Raw genomic sequence first — 14,734 nt, 5'->3', positions numbered from 1 at the left:
CGACCTTGGGGGAACAATAAGGCTGGGGGGGGGCTGCTATTAATAACCCCCCCGGTTATTATTCCTGCTGTGCGTCACCTCCTCTTCCTCGCCCGGATGAAGTAAAGGGGGGGTACATCCAGATTTGGGGGGGCACAGCCAGATTTTTTTTGGGGGGGGGGGGCACAGCCAGATTTTGACAAAGGGGCACATCCAAATAGGTGGGGGGGGCGGGGATTGAAGTGTCGTGTTGTGTGTGTCCCCCCCCCGCCAATTTGGGGCACAAGGTTCATCGAGCGAAGTCGCACGTGGGCCAGGGTGGTGCTTCCTCACCCTCCTCTTCCTCGGGCTCCCTCCCCCCCCCCCCCCAAGTTTTCCCCAGGGTGCGGGGCAGGATTTGGGCCGGCGAGTGGAAAATGTGAGCGGCGGCAGCAGCGTCCGGCCGGGCGCGGTGCCCCGGCGGCGGCGGCGGCAGCGGGGGGAACCCAGGCGTCCGGGTGCGGGGCCACGGCGCGGGGAGGCTTCCGGTAACAGGAGAGGGGTGATTGTCCCCTCCCCGGCCACCGCCGGTGACAGGACAGGCAGCTGCCCTTCCGCCTGCCTGCCATGGGGCCCGCTGTCTGCCGGAGCTGAGCACCCGCCCGCTCGGTGCATGTGTGGGGAGAGTGGGCAGAGCACCCACACGCTCAGTGCATGCGTGGGGGAGCGGTGGCAGAGCACGTACGCACTCAGTGCACATGTGGGGAGCCCCAGCTGAGCACCCACACGCTCAGTGCATGTGTGGGGGGACAACGGCAGAGCACCCACATGCTCAGTGCATGTACGGGGGAGCAGTGGCAGAGCACGTACGCGCTTGGAGCACCAGCTGAGCACCCACACGCTCGGTGCATGGCAGGGGGGGTCCTGTAGCAGAGCACCCCCACGCTCAGTGCACATGTGGGGAGCCCCAGCTGAGCACCCACACGCTCGCTGCGTGGTGGGGGGGGCAACGGCAGAGGACCCACACGCTCAGTGCATGTGTGGGGGGACAACGGCAGAGCACCCACACGCTCAGTGCATGTACGGGGCAGCAGTGGCAGAGCACGTATGCGCTCGGTGCACGTGTGGGGAGCCCCAGCTGAGCACCCACCCGCTCGGTGTATGTGTGGGGGGACAACAGCTGAGCACCCCCACGCTCAGTGCATGTATGGGAGAGCACTGGCAGAGCACCCCCACGCTCAGTGCACATGTGGGGAGCCCCAGCTGAGCACCCCCACGCTCGCTGCGTGGCGGGGGGGGCAATGGCAGAGGACCCACGCGCTCGGTGCACATGTGGGGGGACAACAGCTGAGCACCCACACGCTCAGTGCATGGGGGTGGGTGGGGGGGCGGTGGCAGAGCACCCCCCCGCTCAGCGCGCGCGTGGCCTCCTCCGTGCCTCAGTTTCCCCCTGCACCCACTTTTCCCCCCGCACAAGCGGCCGGGGCTGGGCTGGCACCCACGGGGTGTCCCCCCCCCGAGCCAGACTCCCTTGGGGTGCCGTGTCCCCCTTTCTTCGTGCGGGCGAGTGGCCACGTCCCCCCCTGTGTCCCCCCCCTTGTCCCCCCCCCTTGTCCCCCGTCCCCAGCTCCCGCTTAATCCCCCGGCGCTTGTTTGCACAGCAAAGTGCTGCCCCGACGGATTCCTCGCCCCGGCGGGCGCCAAGGGGGGGTGAGGGGGGCACCCGCCGGGGCGGTGCACACGCGTGTGCACAGCCAGGGTGGGGGGGGTGGGGGGGCGAAGGTGGCTGTGCAGGAGCGGGGGCCGGTGCACACGCGTGTGCGCGTGTTGGTGGCGCCGCCGAGGGCTGGCGCGTGGCAGCGATGGGGGCGCGGGCGCGTGTGCGCGGTCACGTGTCGGGGTGGACACGCGTGTGGTGGGGTCACACACACGGATGCAGCCGTGTGTCGGTGTGCACGTGGGTTCCCGTGGCCGTGTACACGCTTAGCAGGGCACACGCGTGTGCACAGCCCCGCGCCGCCGCACACGCATGGCCCCGTGTCAGGGCACGCATGTGGTGGTGTAAACGCGTGTGCGCAGTCACGTGGGGGTGTGCGCATGCATGCCTGTGTCAGGGCACACGTGTAATGGTGCAAACACGTGTGTACAGCCCCACACCACTGTGCACACGTGTCCCCATGTCGGGGCACACATGTAGCTGTGCAAATGCGTGTGCACAGACACGTGTCAGTGCACACACGTGTTTCTGTGTTGGTGCACGCATGTAGTGGTGCAAATGCGTGTGCACAGCCACGTGTCCCCATGTCAGCACACACATGTAGTGGTGCAAACATGTGTGCACATCCACACGTCAGCATGCACGCACGTCCCCGTGTTGGCACACACATGTAGCAGTGCAAATGCATGTGCACAGCTGTGTGTCAGCGTGCACACGTGTCTTCATGTTGGCACACGCATGTAGTGGTGCAAATATGTGTGCACAGCCACATGTCAGTGCATGTGTCCCCGTGTCAGCACACACATGTAGTGGTGCAGACGTGTGTGCACAGCTGCGTGTCAGCGTGCACACGTGTCCCCGTGGTGGCACACGCATGTAGTTGTGCAAATGTGTGCACAGTCACGTGTCAGCGTGCACATGTGTCCCTGTGTTGGTGCGTGCGTGTAGTGGTGCAAATACATGTGCACAGCGACGTGTCAGCGTGCACACACGTTCCCGTGTTGATGCATGCATGTAGCGGTGCAAACATGTGTGCACAGCCGTGAGTCAGTGCGCACACGCGTCCCCGTGTCAGCACACGCCTGTAGTGGTGCAAACGCGTGTGCGCATCCACGTGTCAGCACACACACGTGTCCCCGTGTCGGCGCACACCCAGAGCGGTGCAACCGCCTGTGCACAGCCACGTGTCAGCGCGCACACGCGTCCAAGTGTTGGCACACGCATGTAGCGGTGCGAAGGCGTGTGCCCGGCCCGCGCTCCCCTCGCGCACCCCCCTCCGTGTGCCTGCACACGCGTGTGCCCGCTGCCGTGGCGCCGCAGGAATGCGGTGGGTGGGTGATGAGCTCATCCCCCCCCCCCGCGCTGACTGCACCGCACAGCTATGCGGCCTCGGCCCTGCCAGCACCCACCCGTGTGTCCCCCCCCCCGTGGTGGTGACGTGGCCTGGCACCCAGCGGGGGGGTGACGGGTGTCCCCCAGGTCACCCGCGGCACCCGGGGCTTGGCCGAGACCTCCTTCCCCGAGGACACGGTGGCCGACCACGTCGGGGGGACGCGGGGACGCCGGTACTACGAGCACCTCTCCGATGACGAGGACCTGGTGGCATCTGGAGGTAAGGTGGCACCGGGGGATGGGGGGTGGCGGGGGGGGGGGGGGGGCTGTCACCGTGGCTGGGTGCCACCATGGATGGGTGCCACCACGGGTGCCACTCGTGCTGTCCCCATTGCGGAGGGCACCGGGACCTGGGGGTATGGTGGCACTGAGTGGGTCTGTGCCACCCTGGGTGGGTGTCACCATGGGTGGGTGTCACCAAGAGTGGGTGCCACCATGGCTGGGAGCCACTTTGGGGGTGTCACCATGGGTGGGTGCCACCATGGGTGCCACTTGCACCATTCCCATTGCAGATGGCACCGGGACCTGGGGGTAAGGTGGCACTGGGTGGGTCTGTGCCACCCTGAGTGGGTGTCATCATGGGTGGGTGTCACCCTGGGTGAGTGTCACCCTGGGTGGGTGCCACCATGAGTGGGTGCCACTCGCGCTGTCCCCATTGCAGATGGCACCAGGACCTGGGGGTATGGTGGCATTGAGTGGGTCTGTGCCACCTTGGGTGGGTGTCACCATACGTGGGAGGCACTTTGGGTGGGTGTCACCGTGGGTGGGTGTCACCAAGGCTGAGTGTCACCATGGCTGGGAGCCACTTTGGGGTGTGTCACCATGGGTGGGTGCCACCACGGGTGCCACTTACACCATCCCCATTGCAGATGGCACCGGGACCTGGGGGTATGGTGGCATTGAGTGGGTCTGTGCCACCCTGGGTGGATGTCATCATGGGTGGGTGTCACCCTGGGTGGGTGCCACCATGGGTGGGTGCCACTTGCGCTGTCCCCATTGCAGATGGCACCAGGACGTGGGGGTATGGTGGCATTGAGTGAGTCTGTGCCACCCTGGGTGGGTGTCACCATACGTGGGAGGCACTTTGGGTGGGTGTCACCGTCGGTGGGTGTCACCATGGGTGGGTGCCACCATGAGTGAGTGCCACTCATGCTGTCCCCATTGCAGATGGCACCAGGAGCTGGGGGTAAGGTGGCATTGAGTGGGTCTGTGCCACCTTGGGTGGCTGTCACCATGGGTGGGTGCCACTTGCACCATCCCCATTGCAGATGACACCCAGGACCTGGTGGTAAGGTGGCACTGGGTGGGTCTGTGCCACCCTGGGTGGGTGTCACCATACATGGGAGCCACTTTGGGTGGGTGTCACCCTGGGTGGGTGTCACCATGGCTGGGTGCCACCATGGGTGCCACTCGCGCTGTCCCCATTGCAGATGGCACTGGGACCTGGTGGTAAGGTGGCACTGAGTGGGTCTGTGCCACCCTGGGTGGGTCTGTGTCACCCTGGGTGGGTGTCGCCATGGGTGGGTGCCACCCTGGGTGCCACCCGCGCTGTCCCCGTTGCAGATGGCAGTGGGGAGGATGGCAGCGGTGTCACCTGGCCGCCGGCGAGCACTACCCACGTACCCGGCAGCATCGGGCTGGCACCCACCGGTAAGGGGACGCCCTGGGGTGGCACCTGTCCCCTGGGTGTCACCCGTGTGTCACCGCTCTCAAGCTCTGTCTCCTCTTCATCCTCCTCTTCCTCTTCTTCCTCCTCTTCCTCCTCCTCCTCCTCCTCGGCGGGCAGCGCCCGGGCCCCCCCCCGCGCCGGCGGGCATGGTGGTGGCCGAGCCCGAGGACGACCCCCCGCTGAGTAAGTGGCACATTTTGGGGGACACCTCCCCCCCCTTGCTGCACCCCCACTTTTTTCCCTCAATGCCTTATATTGGGGGGGGGACACTCAAATATTAGGGGGGCAGCTGGATGGGGGGGTCACAGCTGGATGGGGGGGTCACAGCTGGATGGGGATCACAGAGGGGTATTTTCGGGGGGTGCAGGTGCCACGCCCCCATTTTTGACCACACACCCCCCCCCCCATTTTTGACACCCCCCCAGTTTATTTCCGGGCGCTGGTGAACTTCACCCGCAGCATCGACTACAGCCGGCAGCTGGAGGACCCCGAATCTGAGGAATTTCGGGAGATTTCCGAGGCTGTGGTGGATGCGGTGAGAGGGGGGTTACGGGGAGGGGGGGCTGCTGGGGGTGGGGGGCACCCAAGGGAGCACCCTGACACCCCCATTTTCTGCTTCGCCCCCCCCCATCAGCTGGAGTCGGAGTATTACAAGGTGCCAGGGGAGCAGGTGGTCAGCGTGGTCTTCATCAAGTGAGCTGGGGGGGTTTGGGGGGGCCCAGGGGGTTTTGAGGGAACTTGGGGGGTTTTGGGGTGCAGGTGGGGTTTGGGGGGCTGGGAGGTTTGGGGGTGCAGGGTGAATTGGGGGGATGGAGAAGATTTGGGCTGATTGGAGGTTGGGGGGCAGTGGGGAGGTTTGGGGGGGCTATAGGGGGGCTAGGGATGATGGGGAGGCTTGGGGGTGCGGGGAGGTTTGGGGGTGCAGGGGGAATTGAGGGGATGGGGAGAATTGGGGGTGATGGGGAGGTTTGTGGGGGCTGTGGGGAGGTTTGGGGTGATGGGGAGGTTTTGGGGGCGCAGAGGAGGTTTGGGGGTACAGGGGGAATTGGGACGATGGGGAGAAATGGGGAGGTTTGTGGGGGGTTTGGGGTGATGGGGAAGTTTTGGGCGTGCAGGGGAGATTTTGGGGGTGCAGTAGGGAGATTTTTGGGGTGCTGACCCCCTGTTCCCACCCCCCCAGAGAGCTGGAAGGCGACGTCTTCGTGGAGCTGGATGTGGGCTCGGAGGGGAACGGGGACGAGGCGCAGCTGGGGGGGGTCCTGCGGGACCTGCTGGCCGCCGGCTCCATCGCCTCCTACGCCACCTCCCCCCACGGCTTCCAGTTCCGGCGCTTGGGGGCTGGTGAGCACCGGGGGGGGGGTTTGGGGGGGCTATCACAGGTTTGGGGGGGGCTGTGGGGTGGGGGGGGCTCAAACCGCCCCATGTATCCCATCACGCTGCCTGGTCCCGTGTCCCAGTGTGTCTCGACACACCACACCCCCCCCGCTCCAGTTTCTGGTGGGTGGATATTTTGGGGGGTGTCACCCTGATTGTGCCCCCCCTCCAACCAGTGACCCCCCACCCACGCGCCTGCACCCCCTCGGAGTTCACCTGCGGCAGCGGCGAATGCGTCGCCGGCGAATACCGCTGCGACCGCCGGCCCGACTGCCGGGACGCCTCCGACGAGGACGGCTGCGGTGAGACCCCCCCGTAACCCCCCTGCACCCCCATTCCCCCAGTAACCCCCCCGTAACCCCCCACTGCACCTCCCTTTCCCCCATACACCCCCCTGCACCCCCATTTCCCCCAATAACTTCCCCATAAACCCCCCTGCACCCCCATTCTGTCCCTATAACCCCCATAACCCCCCTGCACCCCCATTTCCCCCCCTAACCCCCCATCACCCCCATTTCCCCCCATAACCCCCCCAGCACCCCCATTTCCCCCCATAACCCTGCCAGCACCCCCATTTCCCCCCCATAACCCCCCCTGCCCCCCTATTCCCCCCAATAACCCCCCATAACCCCCTCACTGCATCTTCTTTTCCCCCCATAACCCCCCCAGCACCCCCATTTCCCCCATTTCGCCCCCCATAACCCCCCCTGCACCCCCATTTCCCCCCATAACCCCCCCTGCACCCCCATTTCCCCCCATAACCTCCCCAGCACCCCCATTTCCCCCAATAGCCCCCCATAACCCCCCCTGCACCCCCATTTCCCCCATAACCCCCCAGCACCCCCATTTCCCCCATTTCCCCCCATAACCCCCCCTGCACCCCCATTTCCCCCCATAACCCCCCAGCACCCCCATTTCCCCCATTTCCCCCCATAACCCCCCCTGCACCCCCATTTCCCCCTATAACCCCCATATACCCCCTCCTGCCCCCCCATTTCCCCCCAATAACCCCCCATAACCCCCCAGCACCCCCATTTCCCCCCCATAACCTCCCCAGCACCCCCATTTCCCCCAATAGCCCCCCATAACCCCCCCTGCACCCCCATTTCCCCCCACCACCCGCCCATCCCCCCCCCTCACCCCCATTTCCCCCCCATAACCCCCCCCCCTCACCCTCCATCCCCGCAGAACCCCCGACGCGGATGCCCCCCACCACCGCCCGCCCCGCCACCACCACCCGCCCGGTGAGCACCGTCACGGCCGCCGTCACCCCCTCCCTGCACCGCCCCTTCACCCCGCGCCCCCCCAAAGTGCCGGCGGGGGGGTGCCGAGCGGGCGAAGCCGCCTGCGCCGACGGGCGCTGCGTCCCCCGCGATTACCTCTGCGACGGCGAGCCCGACTGCGCCGACGGCAGCGACGAGGAAGCTTGCGGTGAGTCTGCGGTGACGGGGCGGGGTGGGGACACCCTATGGGTGCTGACACCCCCCCCCCCCCCATCACCCAGGCACCCCCTCCCCTTGCGAACCCAACGAATTCAAGTGCCGCAACGGGCACTGCGCCCTCAAGCTTTGGCGCTGCGACGGCGAGAACGATTGCGGGGACGGCTCCGACGAGACCGATTGCCGTGAGTACGGCCGGGTTGGGGACGCACGCGGTGACACGGGCGCCCCCCCCCCCCCCCCCGCCCTGGTTGACACGTGTCACCGTCACCGCTGCAGCCACCAAGGCACCCGGTGCGGCGTGCGGGCCGGCGGAGTTTCGGTGCGTGGCCAGTGGGAGCTGCATCCGGGCCAGCTACCAGTGTGACCGGGAGCCCGACTGTCCCGACCGCTCCGACGAGGTCGGCTGCGGTGAGTGACACCGGGAGGGGACACCGCTGCCAGGCGTGGTGGCTGGTGCTGGGGACCCTGAGTGGTGGCTGTGTGTTGGGGATGCTGCGCCCGAGCTGTGCTGGGGACGCGGTGCCGTGCCGCCGGGCTGGGGACGCTGCACCCAGGGACGCCGGCCCATGGCACCAGGTTGGGGACACTGTGGGGGACACTGTGCCACATCCGTGCTGTGCTGGGGACCTTCTGTCATGGCACTGTGCTGGTGGCAGTGCTGGGGACTCTGTGCCCAAGCAATGCCACACTGGGGACCCTGTGCCGTGGCACAGTGCTGGGTGACACACTGGTGATCTTGTCCCCAAGTGGTGCCACGTTGGGGACCCTGTGCCATGGCCACACTGGTGGCCCTGTCCCCAAGAAGTGCCACACTGGGGACCCTGTGCCATGGCACAGTGCTGGGTGCCACACTGGTGACCTTGTCCCCAAGCCGGGCTGGGGACCTGGTGCTGGTGACCTTGTCTCCAAGCCGTGCCATACTGGGGACCTGGTGCCATGATGAGGTGCTGGGTGTCACACTGGTGGCCCTGTCCCCAAGTGGTGCCACGTTGGGGACCCTGTGCCATGGCACAGTGCTGGGTGCCACACTGGTGACGTTGTCCCCAAGCTGGGCTGGGGACCCGGTGCTGGTGACCTTGTCTCCAAGCCGTGCCATACTGGGGACCTGGTGCCATGATGTGGTGCCGAGTGCCACACTGGTGGCCCTGTCCCCAAGTGGTGTCATGCTGGGGACCCTGTGTCATGGCAAAGTGCCGGGTGCCACACTGGTGGCCCTGTCCCCAAGCCGTGCCATGCTGGGGACCTGGTGCCATGATGTGGTCCTGAGTGCCACACTGGTGGCCCTGTCCCCAAGTGGTGTCATGCTGGGGACCCTGTGTCATGGCAAAGTGCCGGGTGCCACACTGGTGGTCCTGTCCCCAAGCTGGGCTGGGGACCTGGTGCTGGTGACCTTGTCCCCAAATGGTGCCACGTTGGGGACCCTGTGCCGTGGCACAGCGCCGGGTGCCACACTGGTGGCCCCGTCCCCAAGCCGCTCTGGGGACCTGGTGCTGGTGCCACGCGGGGTCCGTCGGGGTGGTGACGGGGGGGTGCGGGCAGTGCCCCCGCAGGTGGTGACGCTCCCCCGGGAGTCGGTGCGGGCGGTGCCGGGGCAGACGGTCACCTTCACCTGCGTGGCCACCGGCGTCCCCACCCCCATCATCACCTGGCGCCTCAACTGGGGACACACCCCCAGCAGCCACAGGTGGGGGCGGGGCCTCGGGGGAGGGGGCGGGGCCAGATGGGCGGGGAACCAATGGGTGGGGGCTGAGGGGGCGGGGTCTAAGGGGGTGGGGCTGACCGTGGTGTTCTGGGGGCGGGGCTTGGTGGGAGGGGGCGGGGCTTATCATTGGGGAGGGCTTGTGCTTGGGGCGGGGCCTGCAGAGGGGGTGGGGCTTGGGCTTTGGAGGGCGGGGCCTGGAATGGTGGGAGGGGCTTGCACGAGGGGGAAGCCCTGTGGTAGGAGGGGCTTGCACGAGGGGGGAGCCCTGTGGTGGGAGGGCCTTGCACAAGGGGGGAGCCCTTGCAGTGGGAGGGGCTTGCACAAGGGGGCGGTGCTTGCCCGGGGGCGTGGCTTTCAGGGCGGGATTCCCGGCAAGGGGGCGGCGCTAACAGCCAGCAGGAGCTGCGCGGTGGGCGGAGCTTGCACTTTGGGGGCGGGGCTTGCACTTGGGGGCGGGTCCGTGTGCCCCGCCTGGTGCCAAGCGTGCCGCGCAGGGTGTCGATCGTGAGCGAGGCCGGGCAGGGCACGCTGACCATCCGGGACGTCAAAGAGGCCGACCAAGGCGCCTACACCTGCGAGGCCATCAACACCCTCGGCATGGTCTTCGGCATCCCCGACAGCATCCTCACCGTCACCCGCCCCGGTGAGCGTCCCCCGCCCTCCCCTCCCCATCCCGCCCCCCCCACCATGGCCCCGTCGCCGTCACCCACCGTCTTCCGCAGGGCCGTGCCCCGAGGGCCACTTCCAAGTGACGGGGACATCCCGCTGCCTGCCCTGCTTCTGCTTCGGCGTCACCACCGCCTGCCGCGCCACCGCCCGGCGCCGCCACCGCCTCCGCCTCCGCTTCGACCGCCCCGACGACTTCAAGGGTGAGTCCAGGGGACAAGGGGCAGGGGGGACAAGGGACAGAGCAGGGGCTGAGCATCTCCCCGCAGGCGTCAACGTGACGGTGCCAGCGGCACCGTCCTCGCAGGTGCTCTCGGCCACCCAGCTCCACGTGGACACGGACGCCGAGGAATTCCAGCTCCTGGATCTGTCCCGCCGCTTCCTGGCCCTCGACGCCTTCTGGGCACTGCCGGACACCTTCCTTGGGGACAAGGTGACACCGGGGTGGGGACAGGGCTGGGGACGCCAGTGGCACAGCTGCTGACAGCTCGCTGATGCTAACAGGTGGATGCCTACGGGGGAGCGCTGAGTTACGGGGTGCGGTACCGGCTGGGGCGGGGACCCCCCGAGCCCACCACCCACCCTGACGTGGTGCTGCGGGGCCACGGGCGGCAGCTGCGGGCACGTGTCGGGGCCACCCGGCCCGATGTCCTCAACTGGCGGCACGTGCCCTTCACTGAGGTGGGTGGGAGCTGGGTGGGGGGTGACAGCGATGGTGGGTGGGTGCTGGTGGTGGTGGGTGATATTGGTGGTCATGGGTGGTGCTGGTGGTGGTGGGTGGGTGATGCTGGTGGTCATGGACAAGTGATGCTGGTGGTGGTGGGTGGGTGATACCGGTGATGGGTGGGTGATGCTGGTGATGGGTGGGTGATACTGGTGGTGGTGGGTGGATGATACCGGTGATGGTTGGGTGATGCTGGTGGTGGTGGGTGGGTGATACCAGTGATGGGTGAGTGATGCCGGTGATGGGTGGGTGATACTGGTGGTGGTGGGTGGGTGATACCGGTGATGGTTGGGTGATACTGGTGATGGGTGGGTGATACCGGTGATGGGTGGGTGATACTGGTGGTGGTGGGTGGGTGATACTGGTGATGGTTGGGTGATGCCAGTGATGGGTGGGTGATGCTGGTGGTGGTGGGTGATACCGTTGATGGGTGGGTGATGCTGGTGGTGATGAGCAAGCGATGCTGGTGGTGGGCAGGTGATACCAGTGGTGGCAAGCAGGTGATGCTGATGGTGGCAGCTGGTCACCCTGGGGTGACGCCAGTGTCACCATCCTGGCAGGACCACTGGGAGGATGAGGAGGGTGCCCCGGTGAGCCGGGAGCTGCTGCTGCTGGTGCTGCAGGGGCTGGAGGGCATCTTCATCCGGGCGGTCTATGACGGGCGAATGGCCAGCGTGGGGCTCAGCGACGTGGCCATGGATGTCACCAGTCCCAGTGACACCAGCCTGGGGCCAGCTGGGGACGTTGAGGAGTGCAGGTGACTGCCGGGAGCGAGGTCGCGGGCTCGGTGTCACCGCCGCCGCGATGCCACCGTCACACCGCTGTGTCCCCAGGTGCCCCGTGGGCTACACGGGTCTGTCGTGCCAGCGATGTGCCACCCGCTTCGAGCGGGTGACGAGGGGACCCTACCTGGGGACCTGCTCCGGTTGCGGCTGCCACGGCCACTCCAGCACCTGCGACCCCGTTTTTGGGCACTGCCTGGTAAGGGAGGGGGGGTGCGGGGTGACAAGGGGACAGGGATGTGGCACGCTGTCACCCCCCTCCGTGCCACACGTGTGCGTGTGTCCCCCCCAGAACTGCCAGCACAACACGGAGGGTCCCCAGTGTGAGAAGTGCAAACCCGGCTTCTTCGGCGATGCCACCAAGGGCACGGCCACCGCCTGTCACCCTTGTCCTTGTCCCTACACTGAGCCAGCTCGTAGGTGAGTGCCAACCCCAGGGGACCCCCCGAATGTCACAGCCCCGCTATGTCACCGTCATTGTCACCCGCAGGTTTTCGGAGTCGTGCTTTTTGGACACGGACGGCCAAGCCACCTGCGACGCCTGCGCACCCGGTTACGCCGGCCGCCGCTGCGAGAGGTGGGGGGGGCGTGTCCCTATAACCTCCCCCCACCCGAGACCCCCCACCCGAGACCCCCCACCCATCACCCACCCATCCCCACAGGTGTGCCCCGGGCTACGAGGGAGACCCCATCCAGCCAGGTGGCAAGTGCACCCCAATCGGTGAGTAGTGGGTGCTGGTTGTGGGGTGACACCCCCCCCCCCGAGCCACCCAGGGGTGCCCCCACCCTCACCCTCGCTGCCCACAGGCCAGGAGCTCGTCAAGTGTGACGCCCGCGGGGGCAAGGACGCGGCCGGTGGCACGTGCCGCTGCAAGGTGGGGGCAGGGCCCTGGGGTGGCGGGGGGGGGGCTGGGTGCTCCCATCCCTCACAGCACCCAGTCTGATCCCCGAAGCACCCAGTGTGACACCCCCCGTGGCACCCAGTGGGATCCCTTGGGCACCCAGTCTGACCCCCGCTATGGCATCCAGTCCAGTGCCTGGGGCACCCAGCCTGATCCACCCCGGCACCCATGCCAACCCCCCATAGCACCCATCCTGACCCCTCACAGCACCCATTCCAACCACCCATAACTCCCAGTCCGATCCCTGGGGCACCCGCTGCCACCCCTGCCCCCAGCACCCATTCCAACCCCCCTATAGCACCCAGCCTGACCCCTCCCAGCACCCATTCCACCCCCCCATGACCCCCAGTCCGATCCCTGGGGCACCCACTGCCACCCCTGCCCCCTAGGACCCAGCCTGACCCCTCCCAGCACCCATTCCACCCCCCCATGACATCCAGCCTGACCCCTCCCAGCACCCATTCCAACCCCGCCCCATAGCACCCATCCCAGTCCCTGCCGGGACCCAGTCTGATCCCCTGTGGCACCCAGTCCAATCCTCCATAGCACCCATCCCAACCCCCCCATGGCACCCAGTCCAGCCCCCCAGCACCCAGTCCCACCCCCTGCATTTCCACTCCCCGGCAGCCCCCCCCCTCCCCACCCCAGCACCCCATTTCCCAGTCCCCCAGCACCCACTTGATCCGATCCCACCCCCTGGCACCCCCCACCCACGGCGCCCACCCCCCCGCAGCCCAACGTGCGGGGCCGGTTGTGCGACGCCTGCGCCGCCGGCACCTTCCACCTGAGCGCGGCCAACCCCGAGGGCTGCCTGCCGTGCTTCTGCATGGGCGTCTCGCGGCACTGCGCCAGCTCCGCCTGGAGCCGACACCAGGTACCCCCCCGCGCCGGGCCGGGCCGTGCCAGGCCATGCCGGGCCATAGAGTGCCATGCCGGGCCATTATATGCCGTGCTGTGCCATGCCGTGCCATGTTACATCATGGCAAGCCTTGCCATGCCATGGAGTGCCGTGTTGTGCCATGCCGTGCCTTGCCATGCCGTGCGGTGCCATACTACATCATGTCAAGCCATGCCATGCCATGGAGTGCCGTGTTGTGCCATGCCTTGCCATACTACATCATGTCAAGACATGCCATGCCATTATACGCCATGTTATGCCATGCTGTGCTATATTACGTCATGTCAAGCCATGCCATGCCGTGTAGTGCCATGTTGTGCCATGCCCTGCTATACTGTCATGTCAAGCCATGCCATGCTGTTCTATGCCATGTTATGCCTTGCCGTGCTGTGCCATACTATGTCATGGCAAGCCATGTAGTGCCATGCCGGGCCATTATATGCCATGCTGTGCCATGCTGTGCCGTACTACATCATGTCAAGCCATGCCATGCCATGTAGTGCCATGTTGTGCCATGCTGCACCATACTATGTCATGTCAAGCCATGCCATGCCGTTCTATGTCATGTTACGCCTTGCCGTGCCGTGCCATACTACATCAAGCCATGCCATGCCATGTAGTGCCGTGTTGTGCCATGCCGGGCCATTATATGCCATGTTGTGCCATGGAGTGCCTTGCCGTGCTGTGCCATGCCGTGCCGTGCTACGTCATGGCAAGCCTTGCCGTGTAGTGTAGTGGCATGTTATGCCATGCTGTGCCATACTACGTCATGTCAAGCCATGTCATGCCATGTAGTGCCATGTTGTGCCATGCTGTGCCTTGCTATGCCATGCCATGCCATATTATGTCATGTCAAGCCATGCCATGCCATGTAGTGCCATGTGGTGCCATGCCATGCTATACTATGTCATGTCAAGCCATGCCATGCTGTTCTACGCCATGTTATGCCTTGCCATGCCATGCCGTACTACGTCATGTCAAGGCATGCCATGCCATTATTTGCCACGTTATGCCATGCTGTGTCTTGCCATGCCGTGTAGTGCCATGTTGTGCCATGAAGTGCCGTGTTATGTCCTGCTGTGCCGTACTATGTCATGTCAAGCCATGCCATGATGTCCTATGCCATCTTATGCCTTCCCATGCCATGCCATACTACGTCATGGCAAGCCATGCCATGCCATTATATGCCATGTTATGCCATGCTGTGCCTTGCCCTGCCGTGCTATGTCGTGTCAAGCCTTGTATGCCCTGGAGTGCCATGTTGTGCCATGGAGTGCCGTGTTATGTCCTGCTGTGCTATACTATGTCATGTCAAGCCATGCCATGCCATGTAGTGCCGTGTTGTGCCATGCCATGCCTTGCCATGCCATGCCGTGCCATATTATGTCATGTCAAGCCATGCCATGCCATGTAGTGCCATGTTGTGCCATGCCCTGCCATGCTATGTCATGCCAAGCCATGCCATGCCATTATACACCATGTCTTGCCATGTCATGCCATGCTGTGCC

At 65.8% G+C, this 14,734-nt stretch overlaps 1 protein-coding gene across 3 annotated transcripts in view; it reads left to right on the top strand.

Moving 5' to 3' along the window:
* Positions 1–14,734, top strand: part of HSPG2 (heparan sulfate proteoglycan 2) — a 45,933-nt gene that overhangs the window by 2,581 nt on the left and 28,618 nt on the right. For 2 of the 3 annotated variants that reach the window (XM_074893000.1, XM_074892998.1), the window contains exons 2-23: positions 3,155–3,287; positions 4,631–4,717; positions 4,854–4,919; positions 5,162–5,271; positions 5,371–5,429; positions 5,917–6,077; positions 6,287–6,412; positions 7,299–7,541; positions 7,615–7,734; positions 7,829–7,960; positions 9,092–9,236; positions 9,749–9,897; positions 9,977–10,123; positions 10,190–10,353; positions 10,425–10,601; positions 11,205–11,401; positions 11,478–11,625; positions 11,719–11,846; positions 11,917–12,003; positions 12,089–12,147; positions 12,234–12,301; positions 13,062–13,202. In XM_074893000.1, the coding sequence (XP_074749101.1) occupies positions 3,155–3,287; positions 4,631–4,717; positions 4,854–4,919; positions 5,162–5,271; positions 5,371–5,429; positions 5,917–6,077; positions 6,287–6,412; positions 7,299–7,541; positions 7,615–7,734; positions 7,829–7,960; positions 9,092–9,236; positions 9,749–9,897; positions 9,977–10,123; positions 10,190–10,353; positions 10,425–10,601; positions 11,205–11,401; positions 11,478–11,625; positions 11,719–11,846; positions 11,917–12,003; positions 12,089–12,147; positions 12,234–12,301; positions 13,062–13,202 (2,847 nt within the window). The remainder of the gene's footprint in view (positions 1–3,154; positions 3,288–4,630; positions 4,718–4,853; positions 4,920–5,161; positions 5,272–5,370; positions 5,430–5,916; positions 6,078–6,286; positions 6,413–7,298; positions 7,542–7,614; positions 7,735–7,828; positions 7,961–9,091; positions 9,237–9,748; positions 9,898–9,976; positions 10,124–10,189; positions 10,354–10,424; positions 10,602–11,204; positions 11,402–11,477; positions 11,626–11,718; positions 11,847–11,916; positions 12,004–12,088; positions 12,148–12,233; positions 12,302–13,061; positions 13,203–14,734) is intronic. The other variant, XM_074892999.1, reaches the window with a different exon arrangement.

The sequence above is a fragment of the Strix uralensis genome, chromosome 23 (assembly GCF_047716275.1).
Source record: "Strix uralensis isolate ZFMK-TIS-50842 chromosome 23, bStrUra1, whole genome shotgun sequence".
Taxonomy (NCBI): Eukaryota; Metazoa; Chordata; class Aves; order Strigiformes; family Strigidae; genus Strix; species Strix uralensis.
This window is presented reverse-complemented; position numbering and strand designations above follow the sequence as displayed.